The sequence below is a fragment of the Labrus mixtus genome, chromosome 17, assembly GCF_963584025.1.
Source record: "Labrus mixtus chromosome 17, fLabMix1.1, whole genome shotgun sequence".
Taxonomy (NCBI): domain Eukaryota; kingdom Metazoa; phylum Chordata; class Actinopteri; order Labriformes; family Labridae; genus Labrus; species Labrus mixtus.
In genome coordinates, this window is record NC_083628.1 from 23,120,467 (window position 1) to 23,140,644 (window position 20,178).

The 20,178-nt window shown below is 40.3% G+C and overlaps 1 protein-coding gene across 3 annotated transcripts in view; it reads left to right on the top strand.

Moving 5' to 3' along the window:
- dpysl2b (dihydropyrimidinase like 2b) overlaps positions 1-20,178 on the top strand; it is a 32,615-nt gene that overhangs the window by 7,682 nt on the left and 4,755 nt on the right. For all 3 annotated transcript variants that reach the window (XM_061061325.1, XM_061061324.1, XM_061061326.1), the window contains 11 exons: positions 6,599-6,687; positions 7,883-8,067; positions 9,905-10,069; positions 10,174-10,235; positions 12,944-13,024; positions 13,206-13,274; positions 14,728-14,848; positions 15,058-15,214; positions 15,316-15,457; positions 15,583-15,753; positions 19,904-20,083. In XM_061061325.1, coding sequence (XP_060917308.1) covers positions 6,599-6,687; positions 7,883-8,067; positions 9,905-10,069; positions 10,174-10,235; positions 12,944-13,024; positions 13,206-13,274; positions 14,728-14,848; positions 15,058-15,214; positions 15,316-15,457; positions 15,583-15,753; positions 19,904-20,083 — 1,422 coding nt within the window. The remainder of the gene's footprint in view (positions 1-6,598; positions 6,688-7,882; positions 8,068-9,904; positions 10,070-10,173; positions 10,236-12,943; positions 13,025-13,205; positions 13,275-14,727; positions 14,849-15,057; positions 15,215-15,315; positions 15,458-15,582; positions 15,754-19,903; positions 20,084-20,178) is intronic.

A 20,178-nucleotide genomic window follows, 5' to 3' on the forward strand; every position in this document is an offset into this window, starting at 1 on the left:
AGCTAACAAGCTAACAAGCAGAGCAGAGAAAACCTGCTATAAGGCTAAACTATGAATCATGTCTTTATATCTGCAGAGGGAGAAGGTGTTGGTGCACCTTCATGTTGCACGGTGTGTTTTTAAGGTTGTGCAATATGTACAAACCTACCAATGGATGGTTATAAAGCAAAAATATTTAAAAAAAAACTTTTGCTAGTTTTGGGCCACCTAAGGTTTTCCAGCAAGTCAGGAATGGGAGGCTGAGTCAGTGTGTGTAACAATCTGCAGTCTCACCACTAGATGTCACTAAATCCTGCACACTTCTTCTTTAAGTGTGACTATTTTTTTTCTTTTCCAGGAAATAAATGTAAAAATGGGACGAGGATGCTTAGTATAAGTTTATGTAAGAGAGAATTTAGGGAACTATTAAATGTCAGTAATATGGGTTAGGTGAAACTTTCAATCAGAAATGTAATTAAGAGAATATTTTAGGTAAAAGATTATTCATTCAAAATAATTCAGTGAGACTTCTTCTCTGATACAGGATCCAAAGAAAGTACTGGAGCACACACATCACTGAAGGCAGATTTATTTAGCTCCATGCACTACTTTCTTTGGATCCTGTCTGAGAAAAGGAGTCTAATGAATTATTTTGAACATCTAAGGTGCTTTTGAGAGCACCGACTTCCATTTGTGGAGCAGCTGAAGTGCAAGAGTTTCTTTCTACCTTGGAAGTTTCAGAGATCACTCAAAAATATTATTCATGTTTATTAGGGGAAAAACCAACGTCTGACTTTTTAGTGAATTATATGAGTTGGAGAGACAATTCAGAAATATGTAGCACGGTCAGTTTGTATCCAAAGCTAACATCTACCTGATAAACACTATTTCCATCCAGGGCTTCAAGTTTCTCATTTATCCCTCTGGGGAATTGTGCTCTTCCTGTTTGGCCCGTCAGTCTGTCAGTGCTCTGTTCTAAATAAAGAAAATAACAACGAATGGATTGTTTATTTAAGTACTGAGGTGATTCTGGTTGCAGGCTGGTTTTTGAATAATCCAGGACTCACATAAATCATAGTGCTGACCTGGCAGTGTTCCCCACCTTACTTCATGCAATTTCCCAGGTTATTTTCCATTTGGACAACAACAACACATAATGTTGCCGGGTTACGTCTAACCCTGGCTCAGGTTTTCATTGCTACCACACAAAGGTTTGTCCTGAATTTGTGAAGGTCTATTTGTCAGACAGCATTGAAGTTTTCACATGTTGTGCAGCTGCGTTATGTTAAAAACAACTTTTTGTAATGATGTGCAATAAACTACAGGAGTCAAATGATGTCCTACGACAGATTCATCTGACTGCCTTTGGTTGAGAATGATCCATTTTCCCACGCTCAATACATCAGCAGTCTGTTCTCTACTGCTCAGCAGCCTTAAGCATTAGCATAGCCTCCTTATGAGCTACAAATACATACAAGACCATAAGTATGATAATGGATAGTTTCTTTATAGTTATTCTTAAGTCCGGAAACATCTGCCTAGGGATAGCTGTCAGACAAAGTGATAAACAGCACGCAGTAGGATGAGATTTCTTCTTAAGCGGGGTACACACTGCAAGACAATCAATAATACAATTCCCCCTTCCAACAATCTTAGGTCAAGTTCAGATTTTTGGATGGATTCTTACAATTATCTTCCCGGTCATTCCTGTGGTGGGAGATGTGCTAAGAGGGATCCGATCTGCTCAGAAGGACGTTGAGGTTCCCCCGATTTTAAATCCTAAGTATTAACCAGGTTTAATATTTAGGAAAAGTTGTGTGGGGGGAAAGCCTGAGGGCATGTTGAACACTCTGTGGATTGTTATGTGAAGGAAACAAATAGCCAATTAGGAAGCAGGTTGACTGAATAAGGAAGCCAAACAACTGTGGAAAAAAAACCTAATCTTACTCACCTCCAGCCCACGCTCACACCGTGTCCACTTCTTTATCTTAAGTTCTTTTTCTTTGGGGTTAGAGCGTGCGCCCCATGTATGGAGGCCTTGGTCCTCCGGGTGGGCGGCGCAGGTTCGAGTCCCACCTGTGGCTCCTTTCCAGCATGTCATTCCCCGCTCTCTCTCTCCCTGATTTCTGACTCTATCCACTGTCCTATCTCTCCATTAAAGGCAGAAAAATCACAAATATAAATCTTTACAAATAAAAAAAGTTATTTTTCTTTGTGGATTTTCACTTAAAAGTGATCCATGTTTTTGAGGTGTTCGCAGGACATCAAACTCTCACATTAAAAAGAAAAATTCCCGCACTCTACTCTTGATAAACACCAAATTATTAGAAAAAATCACAACGATTCAGTCCCTCTTAACCTTTGTCAAGTGTGTTCTCAAACAATTCCCCACCATGATCTTAAATAGACAAAGCTCCACCTACTGTGTGTTCAGGTGTTGGACATTTAGTCCAATTAGAAGTGTCTCTCATCATCATCAGCAGTAACATGTACAGAGTCACTCATCCTGATATCCACATTTATATATGAAGGCAAAATCACAAATCAGAATATAACTTTGACCGGCATTAGAACAGACTAAATACATAAATCCACACAAACCAAAAGTCCTCACAGAGGTTTTAAGGTCATATTATGATGATGTAAGTTATGTTGAGGTGATGGAGTTTTTGGCTGTCCGGCTTTGTTGATGGTTGATGATTTTGTTAAATGCACCAGTTTGTTGTTTGACAATCCAATATATGATTAAGCGGTTCTTTCTAGTAGACTTGCTAGCACATAGCCACATGTATTCACAATAATGTCCACTGCAGATTTTGTGTATGTTGTCATGCAGGCTGCCCTCCACAGTGCCTCTGTACCCTTTAAGTGGGTCTGTTCCCCACGTTTAGCAAAAGCATGTCAGAGTTTCCCCCAAGGTTTATCAGTAAGGGGTGGTGGCCTGGTCTCCTGCAGCTATATATTTAAGCTATATATTTATATATAACGTCATGCCACCCCTGGATATGTCAGGGGCCCCAATCAAAAAGTCTGTATTTGCTCATGCTTTTGAAACTAATGAGTGAACACAAATGTCTTCAATTTCAAATATGAAATAATTTGTGCCTTCCTACTGGATTGGTGGGGGATTGCATTAGGTAAGAGAATGGTAGGGGGAACACTGCAGACACCACAACAAAGTCAAAGAAAGCTGCTAATTTAAATAAAGTAATGGATTTATAGTCAAACATTGTAAAAGTACTTTCAAAACATTTTTTTTCCCCATACTAAATTACCCGTATTGCATTTTGCTGGAATGACATTTACATCAGCAGGGTCAACTATTCTAGTCAGGAATGATACCACAGCAGTTCAGCAACAGTGAAGCCACTGAGCTTTGTCCACATCCTGTTTGAGAGGCTGGAAGAGGTTCCTGTGAAGGAAAGGTCACTGTCATGTTTGGCTTCGATCCAGCACAACCAGACGCTCTTTCCCAAACCCCCGCAAGCTCTGAAACAATTAAATGATTATTCCACATGAGGGGATTCAGGGCAAGTAATCCTTCTGCTAATTACCTGCATCTAAAAGTGTAAAAACTGAAATCCCAAGACCAAGAACACTGTAGAAACGTCTCATAGTGACTTAGCCCTTCATAAAGGATCAAAAATCAATGATTGTTTCTGAAAAGTTAACTTTGTCTCTCAGTGTCGGCTCACATAGTTTCTGGTCTGTGTGCAAAGTGTTGACACGAAGACTGAGGTCTCTTGGCAAACTGCACATAGTAATGTGATAATGACAGTCAGGATGAGACTCATGATGTAATGGCATATTTCAAAGCAGTTTGTCGGGTTGAACGCAGGCCAGCGCTGGGCTGGAGTGCAGCCAGTGGCTCCACCAGAGCAGGCTGCTGCTCAGAGATCGAAGATTACCACATCGTCTATTTGCATTAGTTCCATCAGTGCTGTCGGAGCGTTGCCACACCTTCAAATAACTGCAAAGTGTTTTCCAGATCTGCTGCGGTCAGCTGAAGTCCTCATGAAGATACGTGTGTGTTTGCGTTTGTCTTCCTCCTGTCATTGAATAACCACGAGTGTGTGGTTTAAATTTAAGAGAGGAAGTGACTCTCTGAAACTCTCTCTGATGATAAGTGTGTTTGTCTGGTTGCTGCAGAGCTATAGTAAAAACAAAAAGATGAGATAAGGTGCCTTTTTCAGATAGTTTTGCAAATATAAAATAACTATAATATTATAAAGTAAAACAAAAGTCTTACTTTACCCCTCAGTTGGTGACCATGAGCACAAACTGGTCACTGAAATATACAAGGTCACTATTTCTTACAATAGGCCCCATCCATCAGAATCTCGGACTGAAGGTTTTGATGTCAAATTGTATTGTGGGTAACTATGGCGATGGTTTTGACAAGTAGGAAGATCATGTAGAATAAAAAAGACCACATCTTTTGTCCTGCTGTCTCAAATCATTTTAAAGTCGTGTAAACTTCATCAACATAAAATCACATGAATATTTTTCGACAAACTTTTGTAACCAAAGATCCTTACATTTTTGATTAATATGTCCATGGTTTTGTACGATGGTTGTCAAGGGTCAATTGTCAATGGCCAAAACTATTTACATAAGGCAAACACTCTCAGAAAATTCAGAAAATGATGCAAATTCAAAAACACTCAAAAGTCCAACACAAATACAACCAAGGGAAGACTTGTTGCAAATGAGTAAAACATGCTGCGAGAAAATGAGACAATTGCAGTAACATCAAGCAAGCTGCGAATGATTTAATAATGTAAAATCCAAAACAAAATTACTGACCATCTGAATCGAGACAAATAGAGTGTTGTTTAAGGTGTGTTTGATGAGTTTGCACAATGTTAAAAAAAACTAAACAACTCCACCTCCTCCTGGTTGTGTGTGTGCAAATAATGATTTCATTCTGCTGAGTAGTCCTATAAAAGGTCTCATGAACGAAAATGAAATCAATGAAGTGTTAGATAAATCAGATTTCTGCAGTGCAGCTCAGACTCAGGGCGGGGCGGTGACAGGGAGCGTTTGCAGAGCAGCATGTTGGGTGCAGAGCTGCTGGCCCCACAGCAGCTCGCAGTCGCAGCTCGAACAGAGCGGCCTTTGTTAGCCGGGATGTTGGAGTCCTTGTGACCAGAGCTGCCACTCCCTTTTTGGACAGAGAGCCCGAGCCACCGGGGTGAGGGACGGGGACGGGGGGGGGGCCTCAGGGTGCAGGACTTGTGGAGGTGGCAGACACCCCCCCCCCCCCCCTTCTCCCCCCCCTGCACAGAGACAAGTGTCCCAGCTGGAGGCGTGGATGATCGATTACACAGCCTGTGCTCTGATTGGCCCTCTCTGACGTCGTTACCGTGACAGCACAAACACATGAGGAGGACGGAGGGGTGTGTCTGCAGGCAGGCTTCTGTTTTCATTGTTGCAACCCGTGAATACTTCCACTACTGTTTCTGTTGAAGCAGAGCTGACGTTAAGAAGCAGAACGAGGGACAATAGAAACACTTAGATTCTGTCTCTGCTTTACAACATGAACACCTGTTTTTGTTCAGAATACACATTGAGCCTTTCAATTCAAATAAGTTTATTTATCCTTTAGGACCTTCATTTGTGTAAAAGAGCATCAGTATGCATACAGCTAGACACAAAAACAACAACAGAAACACACACATACAAGTGGCTCTATTAAAAGCATGATAAATAGGTCATAAATAATTGTTATAAGCGGTTACAAGAGTGATGTTAAAAATAAACATGAAATAGATAATTTGTTCATGAGCCTGATGGATGTGGGAGCAGAGCTTGACATGGCTCGATTAGCCTTTTTTAGATTAAGAAAAATATATAATGAAGCCTGTAGAAACCATAGTTGTGTTTGTAGCATCTATTTGTCAATTTGTAATTCAGTAACCATGTACAGTAACTGCAGCTACTTACCAAGGTGCACTTTTCTGATGATTTACCTAAACCTAAACTGTGTTTAAAGATTCACTACCAAGTCCTACACAAGTTGAGCAGTTCAACAATTCAAAACGTTTGTGCTTAGAAGTGCATATTTGCATCACTTTTTATCCGTCTTTTTTCTTTTAATCCTTCATTGTGAACATTTAACATGAAAAACCTCTGCTGATCTGTCTCAGCTAGGTCAGCCCTAAAAGAATTGAGAGTGTGTTTTTACACTGTGTTCAGTTTTTATTTATTGGTATCTGTATGTGTGTGTGAGTGTGCAGATGGAGAAGGCTGGTGCAGCCAGTTTGAAAGACATTGTCTTTGTGTGTTTAGCTGTGTGTTTATTATCAAAATGCATCCTAAAAAGGCCAAGCAGAGGCTGCTGTGTAAACACGACAGGTTGGAAGTGTTTTTCTGGAGCACGTGCCGATCCACTGCTTTTATATGACACTTCCCCAAAGTGAGCTTCATCAAATGGACTTAATGCTGCATCTAATCGAGCTGAATCAGATACTCACTCTCATGTAAGCTTATCTTTATAGGCAGCTGTAAAAAGCCCAGACCGGTCTAAACGTGTTCAGCTGTCTGCTTCCCACAGTTTGTCCTGATGATATATGTTATAAAAGTAGTTTAAATAACTGATTGTCTTTTTGCTTCCCAGAGCGACCGTCTCCTGATCAAAGGGGGGAAGATCGTGAACGATGACCAGTCCTTCTGTGCTGACATTTACATGGAGGATGGAGTCATCAAGTGAGTTCACTGCTTGTTCCTGAAGCCACTTCAATAAAAACACAAGTTTCAGTGTTTTTAAAGTTACCACTGATCCATTCAGCCCTGTAATACACACTATTGGATAGATAGATAGAGGGATATATAGATAGATAATACACATGTAATATATTACACAATAGGAAAGAGGATAAGCTATAACAAAGAGTAAAGTCTTTTACCTGCTTTTTGTAAAGTGTCTCGAGATAACACTTGTTGACGCTATACAAATAAAGATTGACTGATTGATAAAATAAAATACATGATATTGCACGCAACACAACCTAACAGATGTTCATTTATAGGATATATTAGTAGTATATATTAATAGTACTAAAAATATATAAAACATCAGAATCAGAAATTATTCATCAGCAGGGGGAAATCCAGTCATAACAGTTTCTCTTACACACAATGTAGCAGCAGAAATAAAGTGATATAAATATAAATATGAATAAACTAAGGAGTGTATATACGAGAAAAAGTCAAATATAGTATTCAAGGCAGATATACAAGAAGCAAAGTGAGCTGTGCAGAAGATGTTTAGTCCAGTTCAGTGTCTGCTTGTTTAGTGTTGATGTGTTCTAAAGTCTGATTGAGAAAGTAAAAGGCCTCCTGTGTCTTTCTTTTGAACAGTGGGGTTTTTAAGTTGCTCTTCAGACTATCTCAGTGTGTCGTGTAAAGGGTGGGAGACCCTTTTTAACCCCCTTTTTTAATTTCACAAACTATTAGGAAAATACCCTAAACATCTGTCAGGCTCAGATTGTTGAAGTAAGATGTGTTGTCAGACAATCAGCTGCTGGATCTGTTGACAGCTAACAAACTCCAGTAAGAACACATTTTACATATTTGACCTTGAACAACACAGTTACCCAATAAATGGACATTTAAAGGCTTTATATGTGATTTTTCACACTTAAATATAATATAAATCAAGTATATCCTCTGAAAATAACTCTGTGAGTCATGACTGTCTACAATGGGTGAAACACCCGAGTCCCACTGTCTGTGATGTCCTATCTTCAGTTTGTTTACATCGTGTAAACAAGTTATTTGGTTGTAGTTTAGTTGTGAAATTGCAATTTTTTGCAAAATTCATGTTCATTTGGTTCATTTTAGATTTGTTGTTTTTGTAGTTTTCTGTTCTGTGTTTAACTACTTATTTTCTTTTCCTCAGACAAATTGGGGAAAATCTCATTGTTCCCGGAGGGGTAAAAACCATCGATGCCCACGGCCGCATGTTATTGCCGGGTGGCCTCGACGTGCACACGCGTTTCCAGATGCCGGATCGAGGCATGACGTCTGCTGATGACTTCTACCAGGGGACCAAGGCCGCTTTAGCCGGAGGAACCACCATGATCAGTAAGTCAGCAGCCGAACGCTCGCTGTGTTTGTGTGTTCACATTTCTCATTCCTTTGGAGACTCTACGCAGACTGAATTATCTGCACCGTGTCTTTCCCTGAGATTGCTGTGATTGTTGATTCACTGATTGGCTTTAATTGAAATATCTAAATGTGAACAGACAGTACGCCAGGTCTGTTTATGCTCGAGCCAAAATATTAAAACCGTCCATCTGTTGTGAGGATTCATGAGCCACAGTATTAAGACTCAGCCAGGAAGTCAATTAACTTTCCCTTTTGACAAACAGTTACTGCAGACTGTATTTTCTGCTTTGGGAGGAACTTACATAATGTTTCATATACATCTCTGAGGTATCTTTTTTGCTGTCTGAGGTCGACTCGTCCATCATGGGTTTTAGGTTACAGTCCAAAGTCAGGTTTCTCAGGTTAGCTAAACTCTAAACCATTTTACAAAAACTGGAGTTTCAGCATTTGTGCACAACTTAGCATCTGCTTCTATAGAAACTACCAAACCTTTCTGGATGTTTTCTCTTAAATACTTATTCACACAATTTTATACAGTATGTATCTCTCTATAAATATCCATGTGTTTGCTGTGGTCTTGTACTAATTCATGCAACAGTTAGAAGATTTGGGTTCTCATAGTGAGGACCATTTTGTATCCAGTTTCTAAAGACTAAAGAGAATAATACTCACTGAACGACTTAGATCTTAAATCCTTGTATCGTAAATCGTTAAGGCTGAATCTAAAGATATTTTGTTAAACTGAAAGAGGTTTGATTGAATAAATCTATTTTCTCTTAATACCTAACCCTTAAAGTTCAGTAACATTTTATAGCTGTCTTTAGCTTAGAGATAGAAGACTGTAAAAAAAAAAAAAGATAATTGAAGCTAAATCCTGTTTGGCTCTGGGCCGTCCCTCTGCTGACTTTGCAGATGAAGTTTCTCTCCCTCGCAGTAGAACAAACACTCCCTGATGACTCTAATGTTGTCGTCAGCGTGGGTATAATGCTGACTGTTGCAGGGTCACACAGGTCTGGAACCTTAATGTATGGCGGTGGACACATTTGAACGGAATTTGAAAGAAGTTTAGAAACCGTCTGAAAGGGGACGGATGATAACAATCTGGATTTTGTTGTAGGACGTGTTAAAAATCTGCTTTGCTTATGTTTAAACTGTATGTCCCACGCAGTCTAGACTGAGTCTGAGTCTAGGTGTGCCCCTAAAAGTTGCCTGTCCGAACCCAGAGACTACTTCAGTGATCAGAGACTAAAAAACCCCAAAAACGTGTCATTAAATCAAGCAAAAACATCCAAACCCATAGATGTTTCAGCATGTTGAATAAGAGAATTTAAAATCTGATCAGTCCACATGCATTTATAAGAACTCATCTTGTGGTCCGGGAAAGTATGATGGTCATCATTAACAATGTTCTGACAACTTATTTAAAGTATTGTTGATCAAATTGAATGAACATAATTGGAAAAACAATGGACACATGTTGTCACTTGACTTCCCTGAAGCACAACTCTGACAAAGCAAAAATTATATCCACTAATACAAGTTTCAAAATGTGAAAAACAGACATCTTAAGCCCATATCGTGAATGTTAAACTGTGAGGTGAAAACCATGAGCAGATGGTGGATGTAAAGAGTCAGTAGTCATGAATCTGGTAACTTTCTGAGACCAATAGGAGGCTTCCAGCTGTGATAACATCTGTCAAACAACATAACAACATAATGAGCCTCTATTATAGATAACATCACAACAGGGTCAGGTCCAGTGTGTTGGTGGTGTCTAACTGTGCGTGTGTGTGTCATGTGTGTTTTTATCCAGTTGACCACGTGATCCCTGAGCCTGGCGTCAGCCTCATCTCGGCCTTCGAGCAGTGGCGCGAATGGGCCGACAGCAAGTCTTGCTGCGACTACTCGCTGCACGTCGACATCACTGAGTGGCACAAAGGCATCCAGGAGGAGATGGAGGCGCTGGTGAAGGATCATGGTACAACCACACACAACATAAAGTCACATATATGACACTGATATTCTGTTTTTTAATCTTCCTTTTTACTCACTTCTTTAACACTCTGACATTTTGTGTTTTAGGTGTCAACTCCTTCCTGGTCTACCTGGCTTATAAAGATGTGTTCCAGCTCACTGACGCTCAGGTCAGATTTGTTCTCTATTCTCTGTCATGTCATTAGACAAATATTTCAATCAGGATAGACTTAGTTAAGGGTCAACAATTATTTATTTAACAGTTTAGGAAAAGTTTAGGAAAAGTTTAGACTCTAGTCACGATGACTGAGGGGAAGTGAGGCCGACAGCAGGACAGGATACCCCCCCTGATGGAGTCTAGACACTGGTGGTGAATCACATTATGGAAGAATGCAGGATGTGATGAGGAGTGGGTTTCTGAGGTTGTATCTGAGGAGGGTCACAGCGATCGCACTGAAATGACAGACTGACTGCAGAACAGAGGAAAACAGATTTTGAAATTTGACAGCAGCACGATGATTGGTTGAGAGAGGTTGTGGCAGAATCTGGGTGGTTTAGTACTTGAAGAGTAAACGCCCCTAATCAGCTGATGACCAGAGCAGGCAGAGGAGGGAAGTGGGAGAGAGGGAGTGGCTAAGATGAATGAAGGAAAAATAATGAATGTGTGAGAGAAGATAAAAAAGTCTTCCTGAGCTCCACTAGATTTGAAAGAGAAATACATTTTCTCAATGCAATTTCAGTTCAAAGGTTTGATTGCCATAAAAGTTTCAGGAACAATTTCACCAAAGCCTGGAAGTATGAAGTGATGATTTATTTGGACATTACACAAAAACAGGGTTGAAGCATTTTCAACATTAATTATGTTAAATCAAAATCAAAGTCAGTTCTCCTTGTTTTATTAAGGTGAAAACCTGGAGGTAGGGGTCATATTAGGGTGCAATGTTCCAATCCCATCCAATCCAATTGAGATTGTATTTATAAAGAGCATTTCAAAAACAATGTCGTCCAATTAAACAATGACAGCAACTTAAAAGACAAAACGATAACTAAATTAAAGCAATAGGTCCATAAGGAAAAGAAAGGTACTGAGCTTAAAATACAAGAAATAAGAATATTAAAAAGCAGACTGTGTAAGAGGCAGCTGAGCATGCAGAGGAAACACCCTGCGGAGTTCAGGGAAGCCTCTGAAGTGTCATTACAAACACTCTCACTGGACTCACTGAGATGCATCCTCTGCCACACTGAATCTAATTCAACTTGGATGATCCTCTAACACAACACTCGCTGCTTTGAATTAATCCACATCAGATGCTTTAATTGTTGTTAGCAGTGTGATCAACTGTGAGATATGAGTCATGACAGCACAGGAAGGAATCAGCAGACAGTCATCAAGCTGTTTGCAGTGGAAGAGATAGAAGGAGTTTCCAAATGAACAGATGCAAGCTCAGCAAGACCGCTCGTAAAGCTAAAGATGTGTCGCTCATATACCTGCATCACATTTGATTTTATTATTCTAGCAACATTTGGATCTGAAATGTTACGTAAAAACTTGAGCATTATTATTATTATCATTATTATTTTTCTGAATTCATATGATAAATTTATGTTACTGTAGTTGTTTTTTTAAGTTAAGTCTATCTCTTTTTATTATTATTATTATTATTATTATTTCCTTTCATGTATAAACATGTATATGTGCAAGAGTGTAAGGGCATGTCCATTTACATATATTTAGGTTTGTTTTAGTTTCTTTTTTAAATTATTATTGGTTTTTTTATTATTTATTTGTTTTCTATTTTATTCTCTAATTCTTTATGTTTAGTCGAATATACTGTCTGGTCACTTGGGGTGGGGTGGGGGGCTACTGTGTGGGGTATTGTGTGTTGTATTGAAATTTTCAATAAAAAGTATTAAAAAAAAAAAAAAAACTTGAGCAAGCCGGCAAAGAGAAGTATTTCCTAAAAAAAACATCATAATATCTTAGCTGTGATTTTGGCTCCTGCTCTCAGTGAGAGTCACACTGTGAGTCTGTTTGTCTTGGCGAGACGTCATTTCACACTGATTGTCCGAGTGTGACTCTTGGGGGAGAGTTGATGGATAACGGAGGCCACATCTCCATCCAAGAATTTTAGTGACTCATGGTTTAGTGGTTTTAGCACGATTCAATCACACATGAAAGCTGTTTAGAAACAGATCTGTGTTGCTCTCTGCACCTGTGTGAGAGGAATTCTCCCAGGCCTTTGCAACTCAGAGTTCATATTCTCCCCGGTCAAACTTTTACAGCTCTTTGTTGTTGTTCCTTTGGCTGATTGGAGGTGATGACTCACTCAAGACATCAGTTTCTGAGTATGAAATTATCAAGCAGCCAGATAAACACTTTAAGAGGGTGGGAGACATCACACACTCTGGGAAAAATCAAGGTCATTGTTTCATTTCACCACATCACTAATTAAAGTCATCAAGGTAAAAGTTATCATCTGTTATCTGCAGATCATGTTTGTGATATAACTGGAGTTAGAATATTTATCTGGCAGGTTTAATTATGACTGTGGTTTATTGTAAACCCTCTCTGGTTCCAGCTCTTTTCTCTGATAAATATTACTGTCAATTTAAATGTAGAAAACAACCAGAACATAAAATAAAGATATGTTCCCCAAGCAAGAGAGCCAAGGACCATTTTGTAAAGTCCATTTACAGATGTAGCTAGACTGAATATTCTCAAGCCTAACTCAGTAGGTTTCCATTCTTACGACCTCTTGACCATAATCACCTTTAAATGAACTTTACTTTGTACAACACTGGTTGATACATAAAATGTCATGGTCAAAGTTTCATTTGTGCATCTGCGATTTTTAATATATCTTCTCCTGTCCTTCAGGTGTACGAGGTGTTCAGTGTGATCCGGGATTTGGGAGCCATTGCTCAGGTGCACGCAGAGAACGGAGACATCGTGGCTGAGGTAAAACAAAAGACTCTGTACCTGAATAGAGTTGTGATTTTTTTTGCTGGATGTTGACCTTTAAATAAAGCTCTAGTGTCTCTAAAGATGCTGCTCACTCCCAACACTTGGCTGGCCATGTTTGACATCTGCACATAACTCATTTCCACTTTTCCTTTTCTTTTCTGCTGTGTGTTTTTAGGAGCAGCGCAGGATCCTGGAGCAAGGGATCTCTGGGCCTGAGGGACATGTGTTGAGCCGTCCTGAGGAGGTGAGAAAGACTTTTAGCCAAAGCACACTGACTGACTCACCAGTTTTTATTTGTATTTTGTGACACCATGTCCTAATTGTTTTGACAGTGGTCATTTTTCCTACTAACTTCACAACCTGTTGGGTTGTTTGACAGTTTATGTAGAAAATCCCACTAGAACCATTACTAACTACAGTACATCCTTTAGATAAATCACTGTTGTTACTCACCAATAATATCCAGATCTGGCAACAACGCAGTGCATGAAATTTGAAGAATGACTTACAGGAGCTTCTTTTGTAACTAAAGCTTCTCAGACAAAAAAAACGTATAAAATATGGGCAAAACTTTCCAAAAGGATTTACAAGTAAGACGACAGCGTTCTCTCTTCTTGGATCATGATGTTAGTGCTTGTCATTGAAAAATCATAATCCCACCATCTCATTTTTCAGATAAATTGCCAAGCATTACTTAAGTAGTTTACCTTATTATTTGTTGCTATGGATAGAAAACAGAAGGAAAATAAAGAATACTTTGATATTGTGGAAGCTGATTTTCTTTCTGCTTTTTTTTGCCAAGATTTAAATTAAGAAGATCGATTGGCGTGTCTGTATCACAAAGAAAGCTACAGCCAGCAGTGGGTTAGCTTAGCTGAGAATACAGATTGGAAAGGGGGCAAATGACGAGCCTGGGCCAATCAGATGGGACAAATACACCTACCAGCTCTCTTAATACTCACCAGATAACATGTGCAGTTGTATATATTTTCTGATCAGTGCAAAGACCCTAAGATGAAAAAAACAACTTTGTTTCAAGTATTTATGTTAAACTAAGCTTACTATACATGTAAGAGTGTTCCTGCCAATAATTCTTAACTTTTAAGCATCAAGTGTGAATCTGTGGTTGACCTTTTTTAAAATTATTTTCAAGTCACTTTGACTGTCTACATTTAACTGCATCTATGATTTGAGTTGGGCTGCACAGTGGTGCAGTGGTTTTGGTTTCTGGTTCCAGTTCCCTTCGGACAGGAGCCTCTCTGTGTGAAGTTTGCATGTTCTGCCCGTGCATGCGTGGGTTGCTTCCTCCAACAGTCCAAAGACATGCTCGTTAGGTTAATTGGTGACTCTGCATTCTCGTAGGTGTGAACGTGAGTGTGGCTGGTAGTTCTGTCTCTGTATGTCAGCTCTGTGTTTGACTGGCAACCAGTCCAGGGTGTATTCCGCCTCTCACCCAATGACAGCTGGGATTGGCTCCAGCATCCTGCAGTGCAACCCTGAATGGGAAAAGCAGTGTACTGTAGATAATAGATGGATGATTTAAGTTTTAGTTGTCAAGGTTACTATGGTAAGGAAGAATGGAGAAATGATGGGGAAAAAACACAAAGTAGGGCTTTGAGATAAATGCAGAAGAAGAAACTAATGTCATTCCTGCATCCTCACACTTGAGTCAATCATACATTCTTCTCTTTCTCCAGGTGGAGGCGGAGGCTGTTAACCGCTCTGTGACTGTGGCCAATCAGACCAACTGCCCACTCTACATCACCAAGGTGATGAGCAAGAGCGCTGCTGATGTCATCGCTCAGGCCAGGAAGAAAGGTGAGACTCCTCCTGATTATCCTGATTCATTTGTTAATTTATTACAATATAATGCCTGTTCCAAAAACTCCTCTAACACTGACATGAGTCCCTATGTTTTAGTTATAAAAAGGCTTTAGACTATAATTACTAGATAGAGCTAGAAACATAGCACATCCATTACCTGCACGATTTAGAGCATGTTGTGTTATAATGGATTTAATTTCCAGGAACTGTGGTCTATGGAGAGCCAATCACTGCAAGCCTGGGAACAGACGGTTCTCACTATTGGAGCAAGAACTGGGCTAAAGCCGCCGCCTACGTCACGTCCCCTCCCCTGAGCCCCGACCCGACCACGCCCGACTATCTCAACTCCCTGCTCTCCTGGTAAGAACGTCTAACCTCTGAAAAAATCCAAATGAAAACTTTTCTATAAAGATAAGTAACCACTAAGCCCCTTCTTTCTTCTCTACACCTGTTCACTGTAGCGGTGACCTTCAGGTGACAGGAAGCGCACACTGTCCCTTTAACACGGCCCAGCGTGCTGTTGGCAAAGACGACTTTAGCTTGATTCCTGAAGGCGTCAACGGCACTGAGGAGAGGATGTCCATCATCTGGGACAAGTGTGTGGTACGTGCATTTACACTTTAATGTTTCATATGAGGCATCAAGTGACCCAGGTGGTGGTGGGGGGGGGGGGTATGGATTCAATCATCCTCTGTGCTGCTCTCACTCTAAGCTCTGATTTGTTCCAGGTGACGGGTAAGATGGATGAAAACCAGTTTGTGGCAGTGACCAGCACCAACGCCGCCAAAATCTTCAACCTTTACCCCCGTAAGGGTCGTATCGCTGTGGGTTCAGACGCTGACCTGGTGCTGTGGGACCCAGACATCACCAAGATAATCTCAGCCAAGAGCCACAACTCGGTACAAACTTAACATGATTATACATTAGATGTGTGTTTGCTGTTTATGCAATAGTATGACCTTTAAGGGAAACCAAAGTCAGTGTGTTTATTCTAATTCAACATATTGGTGGCTTTAAATGTTAGTAAGGGTAATGCATATGGTTGGTGTAAATGCAGACCATTATGGCTCTCACAATCCATCAATATCTGAAATTAAATTCTAAAGTTGCAAATATTGGCCAAAGTTTATTAGAACAATAAAAAAAGGGAGAATAAAAACAGTTTTACAACAATCAAACACCAAAAAAGGAGACTGTATTGTTTTAAGAAGTTTTTAAAGATAGCTGAGCCAAACCATATAGATAAACCTGGAAGCCATGCAACTTAAATTTAGGTTAAAAGTTATTTTTAATGTCTCTAATATATCAAGTAAGATTGTGATTCTAAACTAAACACATCATGGATTAGAATACAACACAAATATTCCACTACTTTATAATAATGATAACAAATAGTACAGCAGTTTATGTAATGGAGCATCTGGTTTATTAGTCCACTTTTTGTTGTTTAACCGTCTGAATGTTGAACAGGGCGTGGGCCTCAAAAAGCATCCAGGGAGTGATGTCATCCTTAAAATCTGCCAGGGTGCTGGAACACATCAATTCTGATTGTTAACAGGCAGATCACCGTGTGTGTGTGTGTGTGTGTGTGTGTGTGTGTGTGTGTGTGTGTGTGTGTGTGTGTGTGTGTGTGTGTGTGTGTGTGTGTGTGTGTGTGTGTGTGTGTGTGTGTGTGTGTGTGAAAGAGAGACTATTGCCTGTGTGTAAGTTCTTGGAATGCGTTTGCTTAGGCTGGTCATGTTCTTTGGTTTCCTTTATTCCGCTTAGTCAGAAAATGACGGATTTATGTTCATGGGGGAAACTGCTCCTTTAGAGTGTGTGTGCGTGCGTGCGTGCGTGCGTGCGTGTGTGTGTGTGTGTGTGTGTGTCAGGGTAGTCTGGCCTACTGGTGATCTCATCTCAGGCATTTTGAGTCGACCAGATTGCCATGACCTCAGCTTAAGCTCCAGCAGCTTTTAGGAGAGGGTAGTCATCCGGCTTCCAAATTTGTCACATGGCAACGTCTGCTCACTAACTGTCCACACACTCACACACTCACGACACACACACACACACACACCCTGACACCCAGACCACTACGGCCTTTTCTATTCCTCACTCTGACTTGAGGATTGAGGCCTCTGTGGGACTGTTTGGGACAGTGTGCCACTGTACAAGGTGGCATAAGAATAGCCTGAAGCACAATGTTTTTTGCACTTGGCTTGGGTTGATTTGGTCTTCACTAGAGATGCTGTGTTGCCATTTGCTAATGTCATTGGGCAGCTACATTCACAGGCATATTCACCAATAACCCCTCCATGATTTAAAGCAGCCCTGGTATCAGTATGGGAAAACTAGGGGCGGGCGCCTGTAGCCTAGTGGTTAGTGTGTACACCCCATGTACGTAGGGTTTAGTTCTCCAAACGGGTGGACTGGGTTCAAATCCGACCTGTGGCCCTCTTCCTGCATGTCATTCCCCACTCTCTCTCTCTCACCCCGATTTCTGACTCTATCAACTGTCCTATCACTAAATAAAGGCATAAAACTCCCCAAAATAGGAACCTAGTGGTTGGGACAAGCATCCCATGTGTCACATGTGCAGAGGCTGTAGTCCTCTAAGCGGATGGACCTGGTTTGAATCTGACCTGTGTCTCCTTTCCCACATGTCATTCCCCACTCTGTCTCTCTCTCTCTCCCCAGTTTCTGACTATCCACTGTCCTGTCTCTAAATAAAGGCATGAAAGCCCAACATTTGGCACAGAATCCAGTGAGACTCGAGGCTTTAATGATGAGAATGTGGTTGGCAAATCTCAAAATAAATGTTCCACCCTAAAAGCGTCTTGATCATAACTACTGTAAAGGCTTCATCCACTACTTGTCAAATGATTTCACACTAATGTACAGTAGGATGAAATGAGACAGTGATGACAGTTTTACACCAACTTCACATTGTGTAGTCCTTAAAAACTCTTCTTTGATAATTGTTTCCATGCTATTCTTCTTTATGTGATGGCTCGAGAGAACACCTGGATGTAATATCCCAGAGTTTTGAAAAACCATTCACCTGTACTCCAGGATGAACAGTTTAGATTGTGTCGGTGGAATGTCAAGGTCACTTCGATCTCACATCCTTCTAATTCTCTTGCATGCAATATCTCAGAAATAGCTGCAGGAAATTTAACTACACCGGGTTTATGTTTATTTGTGTACCCTTCCAAAAGAGCAACGCCACCTGTGATCGATTAGTTTACAGTCTCCTCTCGATCTACCCCTCACATACCTCTCGCTCTGTTGTCACAACAAGGATCATCTGACACTCACATGTCCTGCTGAGAAATGTAAGCCTGCAGTAGGTTAGGACATCATTTTGTTTTAAGGCTAATGTATTCTTCCTTTGGAAAACTCTCATACTTTATATGTAAACCAAAATCTGAGCCGTTTGCAGAGGCATACAACCGAGGCCAAATGGATCACTTTAAACTCTTTGCGAGGAAAATCAGTTAAGCTCCTTTCACAAGTGCACTTTAATCCATAAATGTTCTGGCAATTTGACACAGTGGAATCCTGTGTGAACACATGCAGAGAGTCCATCTCTATCAGTTAGTACTGAGTGAGACTTTAACCAAACTGTGACCTAAAGCAGAAAACAGCATGAGGTACAAAAAAATGCTTTTTCAGATGAATCACTGTATCTCTGCTTTGAAGATTTTTCTGTGATGATTTAATATTTGGCAACGGTGTTGGGAGATATGAGCAGTTGTTATAAAACATCACATGAGCACATCTGATGGCTGACAGACAAGAACTACACAATCTCTCATAATCAACACACCACATGAAAATTGTGCACATTTTTTTTTTAAAGGTTTATTTGGGGCTTTTAATGTCTTTATTTTGAGATAGGACAGTGGATAGAGTCAGAATCAGGAAGAGAGAGAGTGGGGAATGAAATGCCGGAAAGGAGCCACAGGTTGGATTTGAATGCGGGCCGCCTGCTTGGAGGACTCTGACCTCCCTTCATGGGGCGTGTGCACTAACCACTACACTACCAGCATCCAAATTTTGTACTTATAGTATATAAGTGCAAAATTAGAACTATAAGTACAAGGCAAAATGCTGCTAAATTGAAAGAGATTGTATAACAACACAACACCTCACTGACGACACCTCGCCGAAACATACTTACAATTTAATATATATATTAATGGATATGATTTATAATACATGATCCATAATTTAGTCAGTCTGAGTGATCATTTAGAGAATGTATTCTCATTCTTGAACAGACTTGGTATTGCATTTGTTATATGATAGAAATTCAAAGAGAAAGCTACACCTTACTTAAATAACTGAAAGCTAGCTTAGAAATGAAAGATTGATTTTAATTTAACATCTGGCTGCAGCACAGTGATGATATGTTGTATTGTAGGCAATATGTAACTCTGACACCTAGTGTTTAAAATCGGTACTGCAATCAAAATTCCAAACAAATTCTCCCCCCGCCCCCTTCTCCCTATAGAGTCCTTGCACACAGGTTTTCATTGTGGAAGCTTCAGTGTTTAGCCAACTCTGCATCACTCTTGAAACCTTTCTGTGTTGTAACCTCTCTCCATTTTTCAAAAACATCTTCAATATTTATCCTAGTTTTACCACATATCTGGTCGTGGAGCTCTTAAGATAAATGCTGAAGCTTCCATCGTTGCAATACCTGTTGGTTTGCCATTTGCCGGGCAATCCTGGGGGCATCTGAAATGGCTGTGTGGGGGTGCCTTAAAACTGCCTACCTTCTCTTGTTCAAACAAATTCAGACCATTCAGGGCTAGACTCTAAAGTTAGAAGGAGGACATACCGGCTGCTTCATTGCTGTCAGAGAAGGCAGCACTTCAACAGAGCATGTTTCCTTAATGTCTGATCATATAGTAAGATCATTTAATGAGGTAGGTATCTTACATATTGCTCTTTTACTTGATACATTTGTTTTTGTTTGTATTCATTGGTGCAAGGCTTCCAAAAATGATTCACATACCTAACATACTTTTCCCGACTGTTATCTACTGCTCTCCTTTACAGACTGTGGAGTACAACATCTTTGAAGGCACAGAGGTGCGTGGTGGGCCTCTTGTGGTGATCAGCCAGGGCAAGATCGTCTTGGAGGAAGGGACCCTCCACACCACTGAGGGCTCAGGACGCTTCATGGCCCGGAAACCTTTCCCTGACTACGTTTACAAGAGGATAAAAGCTCGCAGCAGGGTACAATACTGTTCTCATTTGATGTAGTTATGCACACTATGGAACCAAAATGAAATGAGTAATATCATTTTTTTATATATGTATTTATATATACT